Source organism: Amyelois transitella, chromosome 18, assembly GCF_032362555.1.
Source record: "Amyelois transitella isolate CPQ chromosome 18, ilAmyTran1.1, whole genome shotgun sequence".
Classification (NCBI taxonomy): Eukaryota; Metazoa; Arthropoda; class Insecta; order Lepidoptera; family Pyralidae; genus Amyelois; species Amyelois transitella.
Window position 1 is genome coordinate 7,979,561 of NC_083521.1, and position 26,850 is coordinate 8,006,410.

Genomic DNA, 26,850 nt, shown 5'->3' on the forward strand with positions numbered 1-26,850 from the left:
TGCGGTAAAAGATAGTTAATAAGAAGATTTTTCCTAGTCATAGTCATAATAACATTATTCAGCATAGGCGCTACAAACAACATGACATTTGTTTATCTTCCATTATAAGTGGGAATTGTCTTATAAGATTCCCGTTTTGATAAACACTCACAGAGCTGCAGAATTATCGGGAAAGCGAGGGAACCAACCCGTAAATATTTTTACGATAGTTGTCTTAGCAAACATATTCAAGTTTATGTATCAATATTTAATTCTGAGCTTTTAATATAGCCTTTCTGTTTCAATATAATGTTATTTTTATTTCTGTGATGAAATCATTTGAGAACTCTTATTACGATTAATTATGCAAAGGCTATATTTTGTTCTGCTACATTATACTAATTCCCATAAGTATAATTAATTAGTATAATAGGAATTAGTATAATGTAGCATTCAAAAGAAATTTTCATCTAACCTACGAAATTCGAACACCGACAATAATCACCAAAAGTGTTTTAAACAGTTTTCTACCAAAGGAGAACCCATAAAACAAAAAAAAAAATTACGGCATCGTGTTTTCCATCCATTCATTCAAGCCACTCACATAGGCAACAAATGGTTACTTCGTCGCGTTGTGAACACGTCTGACAGTTTTACTTGCGACAGAGTTTCAGAAATAACATAAATACCGAAAAACAGAACAATCTCATTCTACTATAAATTTGAAGGAGACATTGACAGAGAAGAATTTCCATAACAAAGGCGAGGTTTGAAGGAAGCCTTATCTCAGCGCGGTCGGGCATCACTCCCGAACTTTTTGTTTACTCAGAAGGGATTTGCGATGATTTTCGATCGACGCCACGGTTTTGTTACGTAAATTTTGTAATCAGCCTTGTGCAGATCATAAACCTTCATATGAAATGCAGGTATATGCTATATTATATAATAATTAACGTTTAATAAAATTTACCTAAATAAAGTTGAATTTTTGGTTTCGTATTTTTCCTCCTAGCGTAGATTCTTGTAACATCCTCACCTCTCTAAAGAAAACCCCGGGGTGGGAATTTGGACCATGATCCTGAACCCACTCCTATCCTAGCAACCTTTGCAGCGGAACCTAACCTATATCGGACCACATAAGAATCTACATTAGATAAATGTGCCTATCTTCATTCATATACTTCGACTAGCGTGTCGTTTTTAGTGTGAATTGTTCCTAGGACTAATATGCAGATAAATAATACGCTTTAATCTGTCAACGAGCTTTTTTATAAGTACAACGTTTTTTCCACTTCTAGCAGCGAAAAAATGTTGTACTTATAAAAAGATTCGTTTTTAACGTTGCAACTTTGTACTTAAAAAAAAGCAAAGTTGCTTAAATGCTTTTTCGATTTCGCGTTACCAAACCGTATAACGAATCGAAAAAAAGCGAAACTCCTTCGCTCGTTGACAGATTAAAGCGTATTATTTATCTGCATATTATTTCTATTGCTTTTTCAAACGAACAAACGTTTGATTTTTTAAAAGCATGCTTAATAAAATGCTTTTCGTTTAAACGCCCGTCTCTAGACACTAGCGTCTATAAGACAAATGACTGTGGTGACTTTCAGTTTTCGATGCAAGGCGTTTGGGTGTTAGGCGGCGTGTATTGAAAATTAGTGTTAATCACGCCTCAGCCAACTTTTTGTAAGGATTAAGTTTTTACCTCTCACTGGAAACTATTAAGTTTTTATCCTTTACGGGGTACACAGAAAAGTTACAAAACTCGAACGACACACGGTTTGGATTCATTCGGCATGTACCTTCTATTGGACCCCAGCCTTGCAGAAACGGCATGGCCAAATCTTGGTCCCCATATAATTAGAAGGTTGTACGTTACTGAATTTCGCACCGGAGGGTTGAGAAGTCACTTCTGTGCTGTATCAGTAATAATAAACATCGAGACATCCAATAAATTTTTATTTTATTTGTTATTATAAGATAATATGTTTTAGGTTTATTGATATCAGTAAGTTTATGTAAGTTTATGTCTTATTAATTATGTATGTACACAAGCCAATTCCTTTCTTTACATTTTCCTGTGCTGTCGTGGACCTGCTGGAAGAAATTTCTCTAGAAATAAGTAGTGCGCTTGAACTAAATACATATCTCTATATATTAAGTTCTATTCTTACTTTTTCCTTGATGTACATAAATCCTACTAATATTATAAATGCGAAAGTTCGTATGTAAGGATGTCAGTATGGATGTTTGTTACTCTTTCACGCAAAAACTTCTGAACCGATTACGATGAAATTTGGTATGTAGGTAGCTGAAGACCCAGAATAACATTTAGGCTTTTTATCCCGGAGTTCCTGTAGAAATAAGTTGATTTCCCTAAATCAACCAACTTGTGCGCATTCGTTACCATATTCAATCGCAAATTATTATGAAGAAGCAGTGTGGTTCCTGGCCCCTTAAAAATATGACCACTCCATATCTTCCCGATGGATGTCTTAAAAGGCGACTAAGCAAAGGCTAAGAAGCTTGATATTCTTCTTGTAGACGGCTAAAGGATAGGCTTATAAACTTTGAATTCTTCATTTAGGCGATGGGCTAGCAACATTTCACTATTTGAATCTGAATTCCGTCATTAAGCCATACAGCTGAACGTGGCCTTTCAGTCTTTTCAAGACTGTTGTGGCTCTGTCTACCCCGCAAGGGATATAGACGTGACTATATGTATGTAAGTAATAAATAATACGAGAAAACGGTCAGTGAACCCATAACATGTTTACTATTTAAGGCGAATCCCTATTCATACATAAAATAATGATTTATTTTTGTCTTTCATTAGTTTGACTGTTAACCGATGAGGTGATAACGTACAGGATAGGGCAGTATGAATATTTTTCTACAAGCTGTACCCGCAACTTCCTCCGCGTGGAATAGTTATTTTATCATTGAAGCTTTAATTATAATTATAAATTTTATCAAGGATGAATATTTTTTTCCACATTTTCCATAATTTCTTCGCTCCTAATAGTTGCAACGTGATGTTATATAGCCTAAAGCCTTCCTCGATAAACGGTCTATTCAACACAAAAAGAATTTCTCAATTCGAACCAGTAGTTCCTGAGATTAGCGCGTTCAAAAAAACAAACAAACTCTTCAGCTTTATATTATTAGTATAAATAAATTAAATTCCGCCAACGTAAAAAAAACATGAGCAAATTAAACACTTTGTTGAATTCCGTAACAACCTATGAAAGCCAACGTTGATGGGGGAAAGTGGCAACATTTTTCCCTGTTACATTAATTAAGATCTTTATCTTTCGCGTCGAATTTCCCTGAGCAATAAATTGCGGAGATGCGACACCGTAATAATTAATAAATTTTAGTGCAGAATTAAAGAAGATAACATTTTGTTAAACCTCGTGTAATTTCAGCCAGGTTTACAAAAAATTGGTTGTCTGTAAAGTCGGTTTACTGACGATAGTTGAACGTGACAACGTCTTAAGAAAATACTGATGGAATGGTAGCATTTTTGAAAAGAAATTTTTTATATCATTTGTTTTATAGATTATATAGAGAAGGAGGTATACTCTGCCGAACGCGAAGGCCGATTGTGCCTCTTTGTCGCTCGTTCCGCGCTCTCGCTTGCACTTCAAGCCTTACATGGAACGCCTCAGAGCGAGGTAACGCCGCATGAGTCATGTTTTTTCGTGCGTGCAGCCGGCTTAATCGAATGATAAGAAGTTGTCACGTCAATAATACTAAAGCTTTTGAAAGAAATAAGAGTATACAATCACTTCATACTGCAACTTCTTCTTCTTCCTGACCTTTAGTTTTTCCATCCAATTTAATATAATATTACCATTAAATTAGACAAAAAATATAAAATTCAAGCACCGAACTGAGAAAAAACTACTGTTTCTTTGAAATTTAACAGAAATTAATTATTTTAATTAATTAGTCTCTTCGAATTTTATTTTGTTGAGTTTGTCTTATTACACGCCTTTTTGATTGTTTGTTCACTTAGGATAGGCTTATACACTTGGGATTCTTCTTTTAGGCGATGGGCTAGCAACCTGTCAGCATCAAGCCAAAAAGCTGAATGTGGTACAGTAATACCCCGGACTTACGCGGTAGGTGGGTCCGAGCGGTTGCCGTGTAAGTCGAATTCGCGTAAGTCGGGGTTCAACGTTGCATATAAATACATATAAAGTTTGTTTAATCGGGACCAGAGTGTAAAGAAAACAATAATTTAGAAGAAAAATGTTAAATTTAGTGTAGGATAATAAAAAAAACATTGTTATGAATAAAGTAAGCAAAACCAAAGTTATTTTGATGTCGAAGGCTTCATATATTCTAACGAGTTAAATTTTTCTTCTTTTCACGTAAGTATAATTTCCTCGTAGCATACCAGTATTTTTTTATTCCTCGTTTTTTGTAGAAACGCGTTCTTCATTACAATCAATTTTTTCTTAACTTTGTAACCCCTTTTCAATTGAATTGAGTCCTTCTGTTAAGTTTGCAATTGTCATTTGATTTACCGATTCAACTGTGTCTAGCGAATCAGTTTATTCAATGTCTTGCTCTAAATTTAATTGCTTGGCGATATCAACAACTTCTTCTATTATGCTATCGATTTGTTCAGGATCTGAAATGGTGTCTCCTTGGGTTTCAGAGATGAAAAAAAATGGACACAGGTTTTTCCAGACACCACTGAGAGTTTTTTGTGAAACCTCCAAGATTGTCCAATATGTAATTCTTACAACATCTAAAACATTGAATTGCTTCCTAAAATCTAACAGAAAGCTTTTTGTTCTGTCTTAAAGCTTCATGTAGATGTGCAAATGACCGCCTTGTGTAGTAAGTTTTAAATGTTTTAATGACTCCCTGGTTCATTTCCTAGACATAATTAGAGATTATAAGTAAAACGCACTTGCCTGTTAAACAATTGCACGCGGAACATGTTTAAACCTGTCGCAAACTGAACACGTTTAAACCTGTCGCAAATTGAACACTGAGTGGGCGGAGCGAGAGCCGATGTGCGCGGCAAACAAAATGAAAAACCGCGTATCTCCGAATTCGCGTAAAACGGGGTAGCGCAAGTCGGGGTATTACTGTATTTCAGTATTTGCAGCATTTAAGAATGATAGGCTCTGTCTATCCCGCAAGGGATATAGATGTTTTTTATATAGTCACGTTCACGTCTATATATTTTGCGGGGTAGACAGAGCCATTATTCTTAAATGACTGAAAGGCCAAGTTAAGATGTATGTATGTACGTAAGTACATACATCTTAACTTGGCCTTTCAGTACATACCTTACATAATTTCCTTTCGGTGTACACATTATAATTATATATTTCATCAGCAAACCATCCTGACTGAAAGGTTCCCACAATTTTTCATAAGTCCAGGTGGATGCCACGTGGCAATATTGGATTTATGCTAATGCTTATTGACTTGGGGATCGTGCCGGCTGCCAGCCGTCTCCGTAAAGACCCCGAGATCGGAAACTAAGGCCTTTTACGGTCATGTTGGCTCGATATATAAAAATCAGTTTCTAGTTAGATTATACATAGGTATGAAATAAGAAAATCGGGAATATTCTGAAAGTCAGGTCAAAGGGAGCTGAAATATTTACAAATGTGTACATTGCACATCCCTTATGGGGTAGACAGAACATTTTCGAAGGTCTATCGCCCAAAAGAAGGATCCCATGCAATTTTATGTTAAAAAAACTTACTTTAAACATTTGAGGTGCAAGTTTAAATAATAAAAAAAACAGGTAAAAATTAGAAGCACAAAATTATCACGAAATGGCACATAACGCTAACAATGGCCAAATTACTGATCTCTAAATAAAATTAACATCAACAATGACGGATGATTGGCGACGTGGCGTTGACTAGCCTCCCCTACCTCTCCCCCCTAGCTACTCCCTTACCCCGGATCTCTTGCCTTTGCTAAGGGCCTTACCGCATGACCGGGGGCGTTATTTTTTAATTTGTTTCTAAATTTATTTTATTTATTTTTGTATTTATGTACATCAAGGAAAAAAAAAGATGAGAACTTTAACTTAAATGATATTTAGTACAAGGGCACTACTTAGTTAGTTCTAGAAAAATTTCTTACAGTAGGCCCACGACAGGAAAATGTAAAGAAAGGCATCGGCTTGTGAACATAATTAATAAAATATAAACTTACGTACATCTCTCTGAGAAGGAATTCTAAATAAAAATTTATGTTATCTTGGCCTGAGAAAAAAATAAATTAATGACAACATGATCTGTTACAATTTATTATTTTTATTATAACGCCTAATGAAGTACGATGAAAGACACTAAGCGCGTAAGAAGTCGCGGGAAACGACTAGTTAGTTGTAAAATATATATCGGTCGATATCCATAATAAACAAACCTTGGATTTTCTTTGATGATAGCTCAATCGCCTCTCGTCAAAATAATGTACCTACCTACCCTGCATTTTCATGTACGTAAAATTAGGTCGCAAAATGTAGGACCGTCGGTGGTGGAATCGGTAAGGTGCCCGGTTCAAATCCCACCTCGGCCATGTACCAATGACTATTTTAAAAGTTCGTTTGAATACTAACCGATGCTCTTACGGTGACGGAAAACATCGTGAGGAAATGAATGGAAGTGAATATTCAGGACATTCAGGCATCTTGTTGTGTACCTATGGATCTCACAATCTAGGATCCATGGTTCATCCAAAGGCATACCCTGGGCTCCTCTCCAGAGAGGTAAGGATGCAACCGGGACTTAAGCCAGAAGGAAGATGCACGCAAAATTAGATCAATTATCAAAACCACTGGGTTATGTCGTGAAAAATGGACAAACAAACACATTCACATTTACAATATGAGTATGAATGTACAGAATTTAAGCTACTACATACCTATCTGATGTTATAAAGAATCCGTTACATAACCCGCCCTTAAAATATTTGTGTTAAACTTGCGCACACTAGAAATCACGGCGGCGACTCGTGATTCCCGTCACGGACGCGTTTTTGTCGGGAAATTTTCCTGTTTTTCACAGAAGTTACGCTAGTTCATAGCCTGTTTTCGACATTCTGCAGTTGTGCCTCGCTACACTCTGTTATGTAAGGGGAGAGGATTATTATCTATTTTGTAAGGCTCGGTATTTTTCTAAGCTATCTATTTTGTAAGCACGGAATTAAGACTTACTGGATTTTTCTCTAGAAGAAGTAGAATTTAATTTATAAGGAATGTTACCTTAAATGCGCTGTGATAATCAGTACAAAATATTTTTAGTTGATGCTGGCCATTAAGAAGAAAAAAATGTTGAGAGAAGTTTATATTATATACCTGTTTTGTACGATTTTAATTAATAAAGTTTTTAATTTACGCTTATAGGCGCCAATTTTTCAATTAGTCCAATAAAAAATCGGATTCGCGTCTGGTCCAATAGCGATTAGTTATTATTATTAATTCCTTTAAAATATTGTTTTATTATAAAGTTTTCGCCAGAATTCTCAACAGCCAATCACGTCGGGGTCACCAATGAAAGGGGAGCGATGATTTGGCTCGACCGCCACCAAAGGGAAGATCTCCCACCAGGCTAGGCATGATGCCTGGGGAACCGCGGCTCCGACGATGTTGTGTCGGAAGTTGTATAAATGCTCCAATCCGTGAAATCTTTGCTTGCGCGATTTAGACTTTTTGCTGTTTTTGACTGACAGCGTCGCGTGATTGATTGTTGTGACTTGTGGCGAAGGAATGTCGCCACAGGTTCTAAAAGACTGCTTCATATTTTTCAATTTTCTTTTGCAGAACATGGCGGAACTCAAATCAAGGGAGGTTACATGCTCCGGTACAAGCGTGAGTATATAAGTTTAATTATAACTAGACTTCTCTCCGAAGCTATTAATAATTCCTGTGGGCATTCCTAGAAAGAAAAAATATAAAACATAATATGTTTCTTTGAATTACCTGGTTGACTGGAAGAAATCCGGCACTGGGATGAGTCCGCCCTTGTACATCGTTATTTTTAATGTATTTTTATGTAAAATAAAGTATTTACAAACAAACAAACAAACAAACAAACAAAAAATATTAGCTGAGTGTCCAGTCTGTCTCTGTGCCAAATTTCTTCCATTTTACATAAATAACATACGTGGTCACGCCTCTTCTGAGGAGGGTTGGAGACTAACACGTTTCCACTCCGCTATCATGAAACCTATTGTCATAATGTTATATAAGTACAGCAATTGCTATCAATCCTAAAGATTTCCTTATTCCGAGGTAATCCTTATCAGATTACAGTTAATTTCGCCAAAATCCCGTAAAGTCAGGCTTTCACGATCAAATAAACCGTCAGCTTGGAGTTAGTATGCAATGAAACGGTACACTTATGAAAACCCATTTACGACCCTATAACTTCAAGGTAAGACTCCAAATTGAACACCTAAGGCACTTTATGACGACACTTTTTCAGTATTTTCGGTTTTATGCCAATACTCAATACGAAATTAAATGCGAAGATGCCAGTGCAATATAAAACTGAAGAATAATTTACTTCAGGCTCAAATTCAGCGTAAGTTATAACTGTTTTTATTTTTATATCTCTAAATTTGAGCGCCGGTTGGTCTATAAAAAGCGTGGTGTACATTGTGCACGTTCAAATTCTGCCGTGGCAAATAAACCAACGAATCTTTTTCTGAGTTTTGTACGTTAGTTTTATTGCTAACCGGCGGAGACCACCTTACGGTTAGGAAATTGGATGAGTGATGTATGATCTATGTTCCAATATGGGCTAGGTTCCCCTGCAAAAAATGCAGAGGTCAGATAGGAATAGCTTCGCATATTAAAGCTTGTCTTACTCAATTCAGGGTCATGCTCAAAAAAGGCACCCCGGGCTCCTGTCCCAGAGAGGTGAGGATGTAACCTGGACGCCAGGAGGATAATGAATTTTGTTCTCTAAATTCCAATATTGTGAATCTTTGCCGTGTGGTTTTAGAGCACTTAAGAATAAAACTTCTCCATATCTTTCCCATGGATTTCGTAACAGGCGGCTAAGGTATAGGCTTATGAACTTGGGATTCGCAATTCGACGGGCTAGCAATCTGTCACTTTTTGAATCTTAAATCTAAAGCCTTTTGCCAAGCTGTCTCAGGCATTTTCCTAAATTCCTCGGGAAGTAAGAAGTACAATGTTTCCTTAAACTTCTTAAATTATATTTCACTAGCGACCCGCCCCGGCTTCGCACGGGTGCAAAATTCGGAAAAAATTTTACATAAAAACCTTCCTCTTGAATCACTCTACCTGTTACAAAATCCGTAGCGTAATTTTAAAGATTTAAGCATACAGACAAACAGACTAAAATAGCGGCTTTGTTTTATACTATGTAGTGATGATATCTTGTTGTACTTAAATAAAATTAGGAATAGACTAAATAAAAGCACCAAGAACTGGAGCTTAATGCGGATAACTAGGTTACCTAGGCAACGAACGATGAAATCTTTGCTACATCTTATCATTAGCACGGAAATAAGACTGGATTTTTCTCAGGACTAGAATTTAATTTATAAAGAATGTTACGTAGAATGCGCTGTGATTAATCAGTAGAAAATATTTTTAGTTGATGCTGGCCACTAAGAAGAAAAAGTATAATAATGAATCTTGAAATAATTTGTTTTAAATATTTTTTTCGCGCATAGGTAGTACGAGTAAGTTTATAGTGTTGAATGTTACTTGTACCAATACTTTTTAGTACAATTATACTTACTCAATAATTTTTAAATGTAATTACTATGTATAGTTTAACTTTAAGTCTACCAAAATAAGTTCCGATCAATATGTTTTTATTTATTTTTCTCTTCACAAAAATAATATTGACGCAATAGCAAATGAAATTGAATAATTCATGTTACTTACAGGTAAATATCTATGGAACTCGTGGTCTGAAGAATGGGTGGTGCTTTACGACGACTCAACTATGGCTTGGTTTAAGGTCAGTATAACATAAAGTGACTAATGATTTGAAGTTTAGTCTCACTTCACGTCTGATGTAGTATTTTTAGTATGTGATGAGGCGATTAAATCCAACAGTTTGGTACAAAGATTGAATTACGGTACAAAGTAAGTTTATACAAAAAAAATAAAAGTCTAAAAAAGAATTGAAAGTTTATAAGCCTGTCTCTTAGTCACCTTTTACGATATCCATGGGAAAGAGATGGAGTAGTCCTATTAATTTTTTCTATTGGTGCCGGGAACCACACGGCACGGCAATATATTGTTACATCTTATAAATGCCTACCGCTACAATAATTTAAACAAGAGTGTCACAGTTTCGAAAAGAGGTTCATTAGTTACCCTTATAGGTGGACGGTCGCGAAGTACACTACATCAGTAGCAGAAATTTAGTATCTAGTACGTCGTGTAAACTAAGAAAATACCAGAAGAGAAGATAAATATAATATAACAAAGCGAGCCACTCGACTCAAAAGAAAAAAAAAGTAATTTGTAACTTCTAATCGACTTGGAGTCCGACACAAATAAATAGTTGAACTATCCCAAATTTCCAACACATAAAAAATGTAGCTGAACTTTTGTCAACCGCCCTATAAATCAAGTCGGGGACTCGTAACGAACTCCGCTATTGAAACAAAAAAGGGACACAAACACGTCAAACTCATCAAATTTTAGTAAGAAAACTGCGGCTGTTACGCGCTGTTTTATTGGGACTGACTGAATTTTGCGGAGGAGCGTCGGCGGTCGATGGGTTAAGGCGTCTGACTGAAATAGCGATGAACTGATTCAATTTATATTTATGTACCAATTGCTCTTTTTTAATATTTAGTTCGATTGCAAATCGATGCATTCACGGTGAGGGAACATATTTTGCGAAACCTGTACATTCAGGTAAATGGATGAATTTAAGTATGATCTAATACTATATACAATATAATATGATCTAATATGGGTAAAATTCTCCTGCAAAGGTTGCGGAGGTATGATACAGATGTAGATACGAGATAAAAACCTATTTGTTCACCATCGAAATCCAATTGTAAAAGAAAGATAAAAAGAAGATATTTTCTTTTTCCATAACAAAGTTAAAATAATTCACCTCAAAAAGTGCTTAACAAGAAAATGTGTTAAAACAACGCATTAAAATACAAAAAGGTTACCGGAAACGGTTACTTGAAACCCCAATAATGGACCCTCGATGGCACTCCGGGGTCTGCGGCGGGCGCCACTCCGCACTTTCCAACGCTTTTGTGAACTTTGCGGATCAGCTTCACTGACTTGAATTAGATACGCTGAAATACGCTGGACCGAATAGTAAATGCATATGATAAAGATTAAAAATTTCAGTTTAATTAGATCTGTCATTCGTCTATTTACTTGTCTGTAATTGTTTTTTTCTTTAATTTTAATTCATAATTAATTGTACTATTGCAGTCCTCAATAAGTAAAAATATTTGTATGAGCTATAACATATAGACATTTTCTATCTTAAAATGAATTTTGATCAAACATAATTCTATGGGGGTTAGGTACCGGTGTAAAGGTCGCATAGGTTAGTGTGTATCCAATCTAGAATTATGGTCATTGACACCCCGGTCTCCTTTTCAGAGAGGTAAAAATTCAACTGAGACTGATGCCGTAAAAAGAAAATAGAACTTCAAGTAATTTTCAAAACTAGGGAAAAAACGCTCTGTAAGGTGCTATTGCCTTAACGACAAAAATTATTGAAATGGCATCTTAGCAAAAGTTTTACAACCCAAGGACCATTCCTTCACCTGAAAAACAAACATACATATAATCACGTCTATATCCCTTGCGGGGTAGATAGAGCCAAAAGTCTTGAAACGACTGAAAGGCCACGTTCTTCTGTTTGGCTTAATGATAAAATTGATTCAGACATTGACAGGTTGGTAGCCAATCGCCTAAAAGAAAAATCCCAAGTTTATACGCCGCTATACCTTACAACATCCAAAGAAAAAAAATATGGAGTCGTTCTATTCTTTTTTTATATAGGTGCCGAGAACCACACGGCACAGAATAAAACACATAACTCAAAATCGATACACCCAACAAAAAACAACTCGTCCAAAGACGCGGGCAACAGCTAGAAGACAATATTTTATCTGCGTACTCTTGAGTGAGTTTTGCTATACTTGCAGGAAAGTCTTTCGATAAGGGACATAAAAGAACTCTTTAAAGTCCGCCCGTCAATATTAAGGGATAGCTGTAAACGAGTCAGCGGAAATCCCTTTATTTATTTGTAACAAAATTCGATTGAAAATTCCTTTTTTTTTTCTACACAATCTACGTATAATTAAAAATACTACAGTCCCGTGTGGTTCCCGGCACAAATAAAAAAAAGAACAGGACCACTCTATCTCGTTCTTATGGATGCCGTAATAGGCGACTAAAGGATAGGCTTATTAACATGGGGTTCTTCTTTTAGGCGTTGGGCTAGTAACCTGTCACTATTTGAATCTCAATTCTATTATTAAGCCAAACAGCTGAACGTGGCCTACCAGTCTTTTCAGTACTGTTCGCTCTGTCTACCCCGTAAGGAATATAGACGAACCACACGACACTTAATTCGTTGCAAACAAATAACAAGTCTTTCGAACTTGATATAACAATCCTTGCCTAAAGCAGTTATATTCGAATATTATGAGATTCGTGTCGCAACATTTGCTTTCTGAAACTCTCACATGTTATTCCCTGTTACCAAGGACATATACTACTTTGAGATATAATAATGTGTTCAGGGTTGCCAGCGATAGCTTTAACCTTTGAACGCCGCATGTGAAATTGACAAACATGCCAACTACGCTGCGACCATGTTTTTTGCCTATCAAAGCTCAAAAACGGTTAGGAAATCGATATTCTACCTTTTTTTTTTGCTTTGAAGTGCACTAATGTATAGCTGGTGTGTTAGGGAAGTTTGCGACAAATGCCTTCCGGTAGGGTCCTAAAGGTAAAGGTATGGGAGTCAAATGGTAGTGTTGTACATTTGCCAGCTGACAAACATGACCCTCTCGTCATCCAGCCAAAATCAGTCATTTAGCCATTGGTAAAATGTAAAGCCGTGTGGTTCCCGGCACCAATATAAAAATGAATAGGACCACTCCATCTCTGTCATGTATATGTCATTATATTCGACTAAGGGATAGGCTTATAACTTGGGATTCTTCTTATAGGCGATTGGGTAGCAACCTGTCTCTATTTGAATATCAATTCTATCATTAAGCCTAACAGCTGAACGCGGCCTGTCGATTTTTCAAGACTGCTGGCTACTTCTACCCCGCAAAGCATGTAGACGTGATTATATGAACGAATGAATGAATGGTAAATTTCTCTAAAGGCGACTGTTCATACATATAGTTTAGTAAATGATAAATATTGACGTCCGGTTTCTGCTGCATTTTATCACATTGGTTATCTCTATCTCAAATATTTGCATGCATTCCAACCTTTGTTTGTGTCCCAGGGTCTACTCGCCGACATTTCCCTCTTCACATAGAATAGAATAGATTTATTTTTGGATTTTGGATTGAATTGATTCGGATTCAAAATTGGATACAAGATATCATTTATTGACGTCACATCACTAAAATCTAATTTTATCTTCTACCCCTTCCAAAGCGCATGTGTAGAAGAAGCGGTGGAACAAACTACACTGCAGCTTTTTCACCGAACATCAATTTATATATATAAAGATCTCTTATATCTAAATATTGTACGAATGCCGAGTACCCGAAACCGCCGAGCTTGCATGAAGAGAGTTATGAATGTGGATGAAGCAAAGAAAATATGCAGAGATCGTGGCAAGTGGAAAGAGGTAGTCTCTGCCTACCCCTTCGGGAAAGAGGCGTAATTTTATGTATGTATGTATGTATTGTATGAATGCACATTGTAAACATAAAAAAATGTGAATAAAACTAATGATTTCAACACATATTGTCCGGTCGCCATTCAAGGTTTTACGGCATCCCTATAGTAAACGATTGTGAAAACCCAATGTGATTCGCAACTTTCTTAATCAACAAATCCAAACTTGCTGGACCACCCTACAGTGTTCCGGGATATTGGCCCTGATTATGATAACACCGGACCCTTACCTAATTGTACGCATCGGAACATACGATAAGAATGGGTCTCTGCATTTATCTTAACCTTATTCTGCAATTTTCCTTGATCATCATACATACATACATGTTGTGGCTCCCGGCACCAAAAGAAAAAGAATAGGACCACTCCATCTGTTTCCAATGGATGTCGTAAAAGGTGACTGAGGGTTACGCTTATAAACTTGAGATTTTTATTTTAGGCGATGGGCTAGCAACCTGTCACACTAATTGAATCTCAACTCTATCATCAAGCCAAAAAGCTGAACGTGGCATATCAGTCTTGTCAAGACTATTGGCTCTGTCTACCCCGCAAGTGATATAGACGTGACTATATGTATTCTATATAACATAAGTCTTGAATTACCTTCTCAATGAAGGGCTAACATGGAGATAGTTCTTAGTGTTTGTAAGAGTTTGTTAATATTTAACAAATTTAATAATGATACACATAACTTTTTTTTTTTTTATTTGGTTCACCAAACTGACATGACACAGTAACAAAACAAAACATAAAAGTACAAAATACACGTACAAAAGTGGCAAGTCTTCTAGATGTGAACACATTTCTATACTAATACATAATACGTTTTTGACAAAAAGTTCGCGATAAAAATATTTGTTCCAGCTGAAAAGCTCTCGAGTAAATGAATTATGGCTCCCTCTAGCGGACTTATCACATCTTGTTTGGCAATGGCGGAAATTATGGCCCATATATAGAATAAGTACCTAATATGTGTCACCGCGTTATGTTACCCAGCACTTCATCAGAGCAATGATAATAAAAGAACTCCTCTTTATCGCTACGTACCATCGACTATTTACAGACTGTTTTGGATGTTACATTATGAGAGCGGTAAATTTTTTTTACTGACTTCCGCATGTAATTTTTATTTTACTCTGATCTGTAGTACTGTAATGTTTCATCAAAATTATGAAATTGGGATTCTTCTTTTAGACGATGGGCTAGTAACCTGTCACTATTTGAATCTCAATTCTATCATTAAGCCTAACAGCTGAACGTGGCCTATCAGTCTTTTCAAGACTGTTAGCTCTGTCTACCCCGCAAGAGATATAGAAATGATTATATGTATGTTTATAATAATACAAAATACGTTACTTATTGTTATTCTGATCTGTAATCCTGTATTGTTTCATAAAAAATCATTAAAACATACAACTTACATTTAAATAAAATATTTGTATAAATATCCTATTGAAAAGTATGTTGATTTAGATTTTACTAACAACTCAGCAGAAAATGCACGTTTCATTTCTGTGTAACAACATACTGCATGTGTAAGGAAGCATATAAATTGAATTTCCGAGTTGTGTACCTACATACATACACACACTGTTAGTTTTGTTGAGTTAGTCGTCAGCATTACGGCGACACTCCTTGTCGGGCTGATACACACATAAAATACCTACGTTATTGAAGTATATTCTTATATGTTAGTTAGGTAAGTTTCACTCCGTGAGTCAGGTTTTTACACGAAGCGACTCCCATCTGACCTCCGCAACCATTGCAGGTAAACCTCACCTGTATTGGATCCATAGTTACAAATTAAGGACGTCCTGGTAAAGGGTCAGGTTAAGAGTACCCGAAACCGCCGAGCTTGCATGAAGAGAGTTATGAATGTGGACGAAGCGAAGGAAGTATGCAGAGATAGTGGCAAGTGGAAAGATGTAGTCTCTGCCTAACCCTCCGGGAAAAAGGGCGTGATTTTATGTTATATTCTTATGTCATGTTGCACTACACAATCAATAGCCAAAATGTGCGGGTTTCCTCACGATGTTTTCCCTCACCGTATGTTAGGTTAGTATTCAAACTAATGTACATAACATAGGTACGTAGAGGTATGCAATTGAATTTCCCAACTATAGAGTACAGACACGTGTAGTTCTTGCTGTCGTGCGCTCGTTAGGCGCCGAGTGCGCTCGAGTTTGTCGAGTTAGCATTGCAGCAACACTTCTTGTCGGACCGGTTTACTAGACAGAGCATGCATGTATATAATCACGTCTAGGCCTCTATCTTACCCCTTGCTGGGTAGACAGAGCCAACAGTCTTGAGAAGACTGAAAGGCCACGCTCAGCTGTATGGCTTAATGATGAAATTGAGATTCAAATAGTTGACAAAGAATCCCAAGTTTATTAGGCCTTGCGAAAGTATTAGATTAGTTAGTATAGTCGCCTTTTACGACATCTATGGGAAAAAATGGAGTAGTCCTTTTCTGAAGTGTCGGGAACCACACGAAAGGCACAGAGCATGCTTTTATGTTAATCAACAGAAAGTCCATATTGTACTTGAGATGTGTGTTATGTGTCGTCATTGCGCAACGCGCTCTTATAAAGCTGTAATAGGATAAAAACGTTACGATGACTGATGGTGGTAGTGATTCAAAGCAACGAGGTATTACAACGAAAAAACACATCCATACTAATATTATAAAAGTTGTTTTTGGCGGCCTCTGTGGCGCAGCGGTAGTGCGCTTGTCTGTGACACCGGAGGTCCCGGGTTCAAATTCCGACCAGGGCATGATGAGAAATGAACTTTCTCTGATTGGCCTGGGTCTTGGATGTTTATTTGTCTGCGCAACCACGACGACGACTCTGACAAAAGTGTTCGACTAAAAAGAAGAAGATTTATTAAAAAATATAGTATCGTTGACTTAGTATCTCGTTACACAAGTTTCGAACTCACTTCGAGGCTCACTCAATCTGTGTAATTTGTACCGTATATATTTATTTATATAGTCAATAGTAAAACCGTGCTTGTTTATCCGTCTGTCATGCCCCACTGAACCGGTTTTCATGAAATTTTGCATACATACATATAGTTGACGGCCTCTGTGGCGCAGCGGTAATACGCTTGTCTGTGACATCGGAGGTTCGAATCCCGGCCAGAGCATGATGAGAAGAGAACTTTTTCTGATTGGCCTGGGACTTGGATGTTTATCTATATTAGGTATTTATTATAAAATATAGTATCGTTGAGTTAGTATCTCGTAACACAAGTCTCAAAGAACTTACTTCGAGGCTAACTCAATCAGTGTAATTTGTCCCGTATATATTTATATTTATATAGTGTAAAATACGACGAAGGACATAGGTGCGTTAGCTATTGTGATATAAAAAAATTTTGGGAGTTTTCTTTTATGCGACTGGCTATGATGCTACATTCTCGTAGACATTCGTAGACAGCGTCTACGTCGTAGACCATAAGCTACGAGTTTGCTTCGAGAATTGTAACCAAAGAAATGTAGAAATTAATAAATAAAGAGGCGGAGTGATCCGACCCTAAAGTGCTTGGAACCACACGGCACTTAATAATCCCAGTTATACATACCTACTGGTGTATCAACTTGATGACTATGTAGGTTAGTGGTCGTATTGAACTCTGTGGTCACGGGTAGCTATCGGCAACAAACAGTGACCCTGACCCCGGTTTGAGCTTTCAATTGGTTAATGCATCCAATAGCTGATGAATCTGGGTACAGTCAGCCTCGTAAGTGTGCAGATTTTATAACTAACACCGGCGGGCGGTCTTTTGTATCCTTTATTATTAAACCTTCTCTAAGCAAATTTAGTTCTTGAAAGAAACATATAATCACGTATTCATTCCTTGCGGGGTGGACAGAGCCGACAGTCTCGAAAAACAGATAGGCCAAAATAAATTTTCGTTAACTAGAAATTACTTAAAAATTATTTGTATGGCAAAACAACGTTTGCCGGTACAGCGAGTATTTAATAAATTCCAAACTTACAAAGATAAATCCAAGACCCAGAAAAATCAGAGAAAGTACGTTTATTATCATGCCCTAGTCGGGATTCGAACTCGAGACCTGCGCTGTCACAGTCAAATCGACTGCATCGTATTTATTATGCCATAGAAGCGTTTTCGTTGAGGGAAAATCGTGAGGAAACCTTCACATTTAGGTTCCAAACTTTCTGGCCTGTCTTACGCACCTCAGGATACCGGATACAGGTTGACTCCAGCCTCTTTTGCAGAGAAGAGACGACGGAATCGGGACTAACGCTAGCTGAAGTATATTGCTGACTGTACCGTATTCATTGAACGTAGCACGTGTAAGATTAAAGAGATTATTTGCATATTGATGGCGGCTTTATATGAAAAATAAGCCGGCTAATGATGACACTAAAGGCTCGGGGACTCGACGCGAAGTGGCGGAAGGTAATCGATAGGATGACATAGGTTTCCCATACATACATATAATCACGTCTTTATCCCTTGCGGGGTAGACAGAGCGATCAGTCTTGAAAAGACTGAGAGGCCACGCTCAGCTATTTGGCTTTAAGATAGAATTGAGATTCAAATAGTGACATAGATTTCCCGTAATCGGCTTTTTCAATTTACATTCATTTATTTATATAATCAAGTCTTGATCCCTAACGGTAGACAGAGCCAACAATAATAATACTAAAATTCCACGCCCAGCTTCATGGCTTAATGATAAATTGTGATTCAAATAGTGACAGATTGCCAGTTTATAGCTTGCCTTTCAGTCTTTTCGAGACTTAGCTCTGTCTGCCCCATACAGGGTAAAGACGTGATAACATATACAAACATGTGTAAATCCCGCGTCGTGGCGCAGTTCGTTAATGAAAGGGTTCACAAAATCCGGGTTTGAAAAGTTAGCAGTTACATTCATAGTCGTGATATATCAAAGGCTTCCTGCTTTGTGTACCGGGATCCAATCAACTTGAATCCACGCTCATTGACCCGGGATTTTAACGTTAGCTACGATGTAACAAGAGCATCTAGTCAGTTAGAAAAGCCTAGATTGAAAGAGTGTTAATTGGTGTTTGGCACTTAAGAGCGAGAGCGATGATTCGGGCTTCCGACCGCTTACAACGAGAACATCTTCGCATGTATTATGCCTGGGGAACAGCGGCTTCGACGATGTTGAGTTGGAGGTTGTATTTATGAAAGCTTTGCTTGCGCGATTGGAACTCTTTGCTGCGGTTGGCTGAGTGTGTCACTCTTCCGCTCTGATTGGTTAATGGTACGCACCCCTGTGCGTTGCGTAAAATCCCCTGATTTTAATAGTGGATTTAAGGTACGACTTAGTGACTTCAATATACTCGTACAACCACATCCAATTTTTTTCCAATTACTCACAACTCTTTCTCCTCGCTATTGAAGTGGCAACTGTCTAACTATTTGGGGTTGTTTTTACTTCTATTTATTGATGGCTGTAGATAGCACCTTCTCTACATTATTTAGTTCGAAAATATATACATTTTATTTCGAAATAGAATAGAATTTGTTTACTTTATACCAAACAAATTATTATTTTTTTTAATTAAAAGAATTCTTCTCATCCTGGTGAGGTGCTGAGAAACTTATATGCTATAATTTAATTCTAACTCTGCCACATAACCTAAGTGTACATTTTTTTTATTATCTTTGTACATACATACATACATATGTATAGTCACGTCTATTGATGATAGAATTAAGATTCAAATAGTGACAGGTTGCTAACCCATCGCCTAAAAGAAGAATATCAAGTTTATAAGCCTATCCCTCAGTCGCCTTTCACGATATCCATGAGAAAGAGATAGAGTGGTCCTAGCCTTCTTATATTGGTGCCGAGAATCACACGGCATTGGTAGTTTTACTGATTTAAGCTTTATTTCACGAGCCGAACGAGGTATCTCTTTTTTATTACGGAAAGTATTCGATGCCTTTTGAAAAAACATCACAGGAGGCCTTATCCTGGCGTAGGGAGAAAACAGTGTGAATATTTGATGTTCATCCCGAAGTTTAAGTACAGCTACACTGGAATAATTCGTCTTCATTTGACCTTGAGTGATCTTTGAGTGTGTGTGAAACTTGGACGAAACAATGTTCAGATCTTGCGTTATTTCTCTATTGACCAAATGTTCAACATCTTAGCGGCCTTCGGCATTCGGACTGAAACCACTCTTAAAGATTATAATTGTACATACAAACATACATACATATAATCACGTATATATCCCTTGCGGGGTAGGCAGAGCCAACAGTCTTGTAAAGACTCATAAGCCAAGTTCAGCTATTTGGCTTTAAGATGGAATTGAGATTCAAATAGTGACAGGTTGCTAGCCCATCGCCTAAAAGAAGAATCCCAAGTTTATAAGCCTACACATTAGTCGCCTTTTACGACATCCATGGGAAAGAGATGGAGTGGTCCTATTCTTTTTTCTATTCGTGCCGGGAACCACACGGCACATTATAATCGTTATCATTATTTATCTGCCAACCCATGGATCTATCTTCTTTCTAGTTATGTAAGCTCAATTCCATTTTGGACCGTTATTACTCGTACACATCTAGTTGCCTAATTGTGCAAATATGTTGTTTTCCTCGCCGTTACCTATCAAACTAATTTTATAATTTAGAAAAGCGTCTTTGATAAAGTTCAAACAGGTGATTTTTTGAGAATCGATTACGCTACAAGAAACGTTGTTATTTTTAAGTCAGACGCCTTAACTATTAGACGTTACAATAATAACGTATGAACGTGATGACAAACATCTAAAAGACAAGTTAATCAAGTCCCTAACTGGCTGTCCTAAGATGAATTATTGTGCACAATAAAAAGGGGAACATAACGGATTGTTATCGGCAAACGGGCTTCCTTTGTGCCATCTTTGAGCCAGCAATCCATCACGAGAGGTGACCATTATCGTAAAGATCGACTATCGTGTACAGTTACACTTACGAATGTAACATTAGAACTGTATTAGAACGCACGCGTTTTGCCGAGCTACGGCCTTGCCGTTTGTCAAATTCAAATATTTTATTCATTATTATGGGACATTTCGACTTAATAATTGTCATATCTATTTGGTACATCGAAATGCTAGTCTGGTGGAAAAACCTCGTGTGACATGAACGAATGAATTAGCCTACGTAGTCAATGAACTGACTTGTATGAAGAGAGTGATGACTGACAAAGCAAAAGAAGTATGCAGAGATCATTTACCTTTCGTTTAAGAGGGTTTTCTTCCCGCGGGATTTTTAAATTCCATCAAGGTAATGGCTATACTAGGGATCCATGTTGGGATATGACACTCTGAATCTCACTTTCATCATAAAGCCATCTAAAAAAATTTGGCCTTTCGCTCTCGAGACTTGACCTGTCTACCCTGTACGGGAAGAATACGTATAAAGCATACGTTGGCATTCAAACTAATCTAAAAGCAAAGGCTATAATGCTGAGTCTTTCCCCTAAAGGGTACAAACGTGATATGTGTATGGATCCTCTTGGCGTTAAACCCTCTCTCTGCCCAGGGTCTCAACTAATTCCTTTTTTGTCACCAGGATGCTTCAGGAAAATACTTGGCGACTCAGAAACACCTCGTGAAGGAGAGTCCTGAAATGTTAGCCATCGCCAACTGGACGGGGCAGGTGCCCCGCAGGCCCGCCCTGCCTCCGGGCGCCAGGCTGTCGCAACTCATGGCTTTGGGCTCCAGGAGGGACCCGGGCCACGTGGTCTGGATGCTGGCGAAATCGGATGCTGAGATGAAGTTAGTATCTCTTGCGAATGGTTTTTATGAAGTGCAAATGTTAGGCTCTATTCACACGAACAGCAGTTTGCTGTCGATCACTGACTGCAAGCTGCCGACCAGCAAATTGTAGCTGCCGTTTTGCGTTGCAGCGGCGTTTAATAAGTTATACCGATGTACCCACGCAGAAGACTTATTACTTTCTTGTCGTACTTACATCTATACATATAATAAAACAGTAAAAATATTTTGTCTGTACATTTAATATTTTGACTGAAACGGATAGAGAATTTTTTTTAAGACTGTATGATCAAGATCAACTCGAAATTTACGCAGGCGAAGTCGCGGGCAAAAGCTAGTATAAAAAAATCTTTAAATCTATTGCGTTCAACTTTAGACAAATGTGTTTGGGATATATTGAATGAATTTTTATTTGAAAAAACTCATCACTTTATCGAAACAATTATATGTACCATAAGTAATCCAATTATGTTATCGAGACAAATGAAATGCAATTAAGTTGAAAATTCAATAATCCTATAAATATGCCGAAACGAAGCACAAGTTTGTGTCAAAAATTATCATAATTTGTTATCATTAAACCAAAGGGTTGCCCTTGAGATGCGATGACATATTATTAATGACTCAAAGATCATTAACAAGGCTCATCAATTGTGAACTCTATTACTGCATGCTAAGATATATAATGGCTTAAACATTTCTCAAGAACGGAAATTAATTTTGGTGTTTCCCATCACTCATAGCTAATAAGTTGATGTAATTTTAGTTACATTGTATGCGGAGAAATAGCTAATAAGTATATATCGCCTACTTTACTTATTATATCTTCATTAAATTTTCCATATTTAATTTTAGAAATGTGAATGTATTACATACTATTTTTTTATACACTTTGGTCAAACACTATATTTGATGAAACCATTTTACGGAATTCCCCAATGGTAAACAGGCATGATGGTATGAATATATGTGTAAATACGTGAAAATTTGCAGTAGCCGCGGACTTATGTTTAAAATATTATTTAAACATACAGAATTAAATAACGTTGAAGATTCCGCTGGGAAGGTTTATCAACGTTCACAGATAAACGAATAATTCAGAGCTTGTCGTAGTGTCGTAGCATTGTCGTAGCGCGTTGTAGCAGGTCTACGAAAATAGGAAATTTTTAATATTTTCATACATATATTTCATTATAACTATGTAAACTTTGTGTGATTATTTACCAATACATGTTCGAAAAAATCGAGGAAAGAGTGAAAACAGTATGAAAGTGAGAAATATACGCCAAAACGTGCCCGTTTTACTATACTTTTTATGAATAATATACCTATGTATTCTATATAAAATATAAATGTATATAATATACCTTTGTCTTTTTTACTGCGCTCAGGGAATGGATGCAAGCAATTTCAAAAACTGTAAGTTCAATTTATATAACTTATTATTAAGAATTGGTTCTTTATTAAAAAATTTCATCTATATTTATATTAAATCGTTTTGATATGTTTATTTGTTAGCCTTTTTCGCTCGTCAAAACCTTCTTGTTAGTTGTTTGGGATCTTGATGGATAGTATAAGTCCGCCGCCGTTGCAATTAAAAATAATATGATCATAGCTAAATATATTTTAATTCGGTTTGTGAGCAAAAATAAAAAAAAAATTATAACGAATAAACTTAAATAATCAATTGGAGGTATTGACACGATATTTGGCACAAGGACAGACAAAACTTTTCGGAGTAACATAGGCTACTTTTTTTCTGGGAATTTCCACGGGTGATAGTTTAAATTTTGAAGTAACAAATTTTAAAAGACGATAAACAGCAACATTTATATTGTATGTAATTTTTTTATATTATAATTATTTTATGTTGTATAATTATAGTGCCGTGTGGTTCCCGGCACCAATACAAAAAAGAATAGGACCATTCCATCTCTTTCCCATGGATGTCGTAAAAGGCGACTAAGGGATAAGCTTATAAACTTGGGATTCTTTTTTAGACGATGGGCTCGCAGCCTGTCACTATTTGAATCTCAATTCTATCATATCATTAGGATAAATAGCTGAACGTGGCCATTCAGTCTATTCGAGACTGTTGGCTCTGTTTACCCCGCAAGGGATATAGACGTGACCATATGTATGTATGTATAATAATGTGCGTGTTGTGCTTACAGCTCCCACCGCCGCCGCACATCGAGCTGGTGATGTCCATGCCCTACCTGCGGACCGCCTTCAAGAGACCCACAGTGAGGGTTCGACGTAAGTTAAACTATTTATTAAAGCAGTAAACATCTAAAAAGAGCGTCTGCGGTTGTATAAAAGGAGGTCCCGGGTTCGAATCCCGGTCAGGGCATGATGAGAAAAGAACTTTCTATGATTGGCCTGGGTCTTGGATGTTTATCTATATAAGTATTTATTATAAAATAAAGTATTGTTGAGTTAGAATCTCGTAACACAAGTCTCAAACTTACTTCGAGGCTAACTCAATCTGTGTAATTTGTCCTGTATATATTTATTTATTATTATAAAAAGGCGTGATTAAAATTTCACTGCAATTATGAATTCATGATTCCTGAGTTACGTAAACTAATCAGCTGTAGCGCGCGGCTCCGCCCGCGTGTGATCGCTTTTCGCGTACATACATACATACATATAATCACGTCTGTATCCCTTGCGGGGAAGACAGAGCCAACAGTCTCGAAAAGACTGATAGGCCACGTTCAGCTGTTTGTCTTTAAAATAGAATTGAGATTCCTAGCCCAAGTTTATAAGCCTACCACAGTAACTTTATGCAAATAAATTAAGATTTATCCGCGCAATCAATATAATTTCTCATTATCCAGCCAAAATCCTCAATTCCTGTTTAGCATTCCATGTCATAACGATGCTCGGATTCATAATGCCATTACCTTTAATAACATATAATCACGTCTATATTCCTTGCGGGGTAGACAGAGCCAACAGTCATCAAAAGACTGAAAGGCCACGTTCAGCTATAAAGCTCTGTGATGGAATTGAAATTTACTGAGTGCTAGCCTATCGCCTAGAACAAAATCCCATGTTTATTAACCTATCCCTTAGTCTTACTTGAAGAGCAATGTATATAAATTCTAGACTCTATCTACTCCTCAAGGAATAAAGACGTGATTGTATGTATGCATGTATGTAGATAGGAAAATTGCCGTTTAGCATTCCCTGTCATACCGATACTCGGAAACGTAATGCCTTAACCCCTCAAATGTATGTAAATTAACCGGTATACCGTATCATCGCCGTGGAATTAAATGCGTAAAGCCGGGTTTATGTTACCCAAGTGGTAAGCGAATACATTTTGATGGAATCTTACAAGGAGTTAAACCGTGATTAGTTGTATACTTTAGAAAGAAGATGAGTGAAACTTATCAATATAATGTAGCCAAATGTGTGATTTTTGGCTCTGTCTACTCCGTTAGGGATGAAGACATATCTTCTTCTTTTTCTTAGTCGAGCACTCTTGCCAGAGTGGTCGTGGTTGCGCAGATGAGGTACATGGAGAGGTGTTCGGCGGGTCTTATTCTTTCCCGAGGAAAAGACATATAAAATCATTTAAAATAGTATATATAATGCTTATAAAATATATACATGTAGGGATATATCTCTACATATTTATTGTTGATTTATTTGACGCAGTGGTAACGTTTTCTTATCTCTGAATTACAAAGTTCCATTCCCGGTCAGTTCATGGTGAAAAATCAACTTCTCTAATAGGTCTGGGTTTTGGATATTTCACTAATACATTAAAGTTATAAAAATAGTATCGTTCAGTAAATATGCCATACCAAGTCTTGTACTTTTGGACTAGGTACTTCAAAGGCTCAAACTGTGTGATTTTTTCCGTATATAATCGTCATAAAAAAGGAAGTTTGTTTGCTTGTAATCTCTTTACGTGTCATCTAGTGAACCAATCTTCTCGAAATTTCGCGTATCTAAAATTATGAATCTCAGGAAGAAAGACCTATTTTCCATTGTTGGTGGCGTTAAATTCGCGCTTCCTTTGTAAATGGCGCTTAATTCGCGCAGGCAGAGCCGCAGGTAAAAGCTGGCCAAGAATATTTATCTACCTCTACGTATATATATGTATATACATATATAAATTTTCATTTACTCCCTTTGTTGAATAGTTTATTTATATATATTTATCCCTTTTTTATTGAACCCGCTTCACGCTAATTGCTGTAAACGGGACGGCTTCCCAATTTAAAGGATGAACGCCAGACAGACAATGGCGAAATACATATTCATCAGACAAACCTGTATCAAATGTATTCTGTTTGTGTTCGGGATCTGTCATATCCATGTCGGAGTTTTAAATAAACATTAAGGAATAATTAATGATAATAGATTACAATCTGTGTATTGATAAGAGATTTTGAAAGATCGCGTTGTGTTTTTTTTTTTAACATCTCACTGGTCCTTTGTAGAGGTACACCCGTGGTCCTGACGTCAGGATGGCGGGTGTACCTATTTTATTTAAAAATCTTTACATGGAAGGAGGTACACAGATTTTTAGGAAAGGTACACTGAGGTACACATCGGGTACGTTTTTAATCCAAAACAGATATTTAACCCGCGATTCTGACACACATTTTGTGTTATATGTGCCAGTTACTTTTTTTTCCGTGCAAATTGTAAAGTCAGAACAAACTTATAAGCTTTTTTAGGCGATTGACCAGAAAACTTGTCGCTATCTCTGATCCTTATTTCAACCAGATAAATTCTAGTCTTTTCTGTCTACCCTGTAAGGAATTAAGACGTGACATGTGTGTATTCATCAGTAGTATTCAAACTAATATACATACATTCAACTACAGAGAAACCCTATGTTTTGGGTATGTACCTTTTTTTCATTTATAATAATTTGAATGCTCAATCAGCCTGGTAACAAGATGAGGCTTAAGGTGGTGCACGCAAATTCAACATACATACATACATACATACATACCGTCACGTCTATATCCCTTGCGGGGTAGACAGAGCCAACAGTCTTAAAAAGACTGAATGGCCACGTTCAGCTATTTGGCTTAACGATAGAATTGAGATTCAACTAGTGACAGGTTGCTAGCCCATCGCCTAAAAAAGAATCCCAAGTTTGTAAGCCTATCCCTTAGTCGCCTTTTACGACATCCATGGGAAAGAGATGGAGTGGTCCTATTCTTTTTTGTATTGGTG

General features: G+C 36.9%; 1 protein-coding gene across 1 annotated transcript in view; it reads left to right on the top strand.

Moving 5' to 3' along the window:
* LOC106137427 (uncharacterized) overlaps positions 1–26,850 on the top strand; it is a 39,024-nt gene that overhangs the window by 5,686 nt on the left and 6,488 nt on the right. The window contains exons 2-6 of the mRNA XM_060949305.1: positions 7,787–7,834; positions 9,892–9,965; positions 21,437–21,642; positions 23,034–23,061; positions 23,817–23,901. Coding sequence (XP_060805288.1) covers positions 7,787–7,834; positions 9,892–9,965; positions 21,437–21,642; positions 23,034–23,061; positions 23,817–23,901 — 441 coding nt within the window. The remainder of the gene's footprint in view (positions 1–7,786; positions 7,835–9,891; positions 9,966–21,436; positions 21,643–23,033; positions 23,062–23,816; positions 23,902–26,850) is intronic.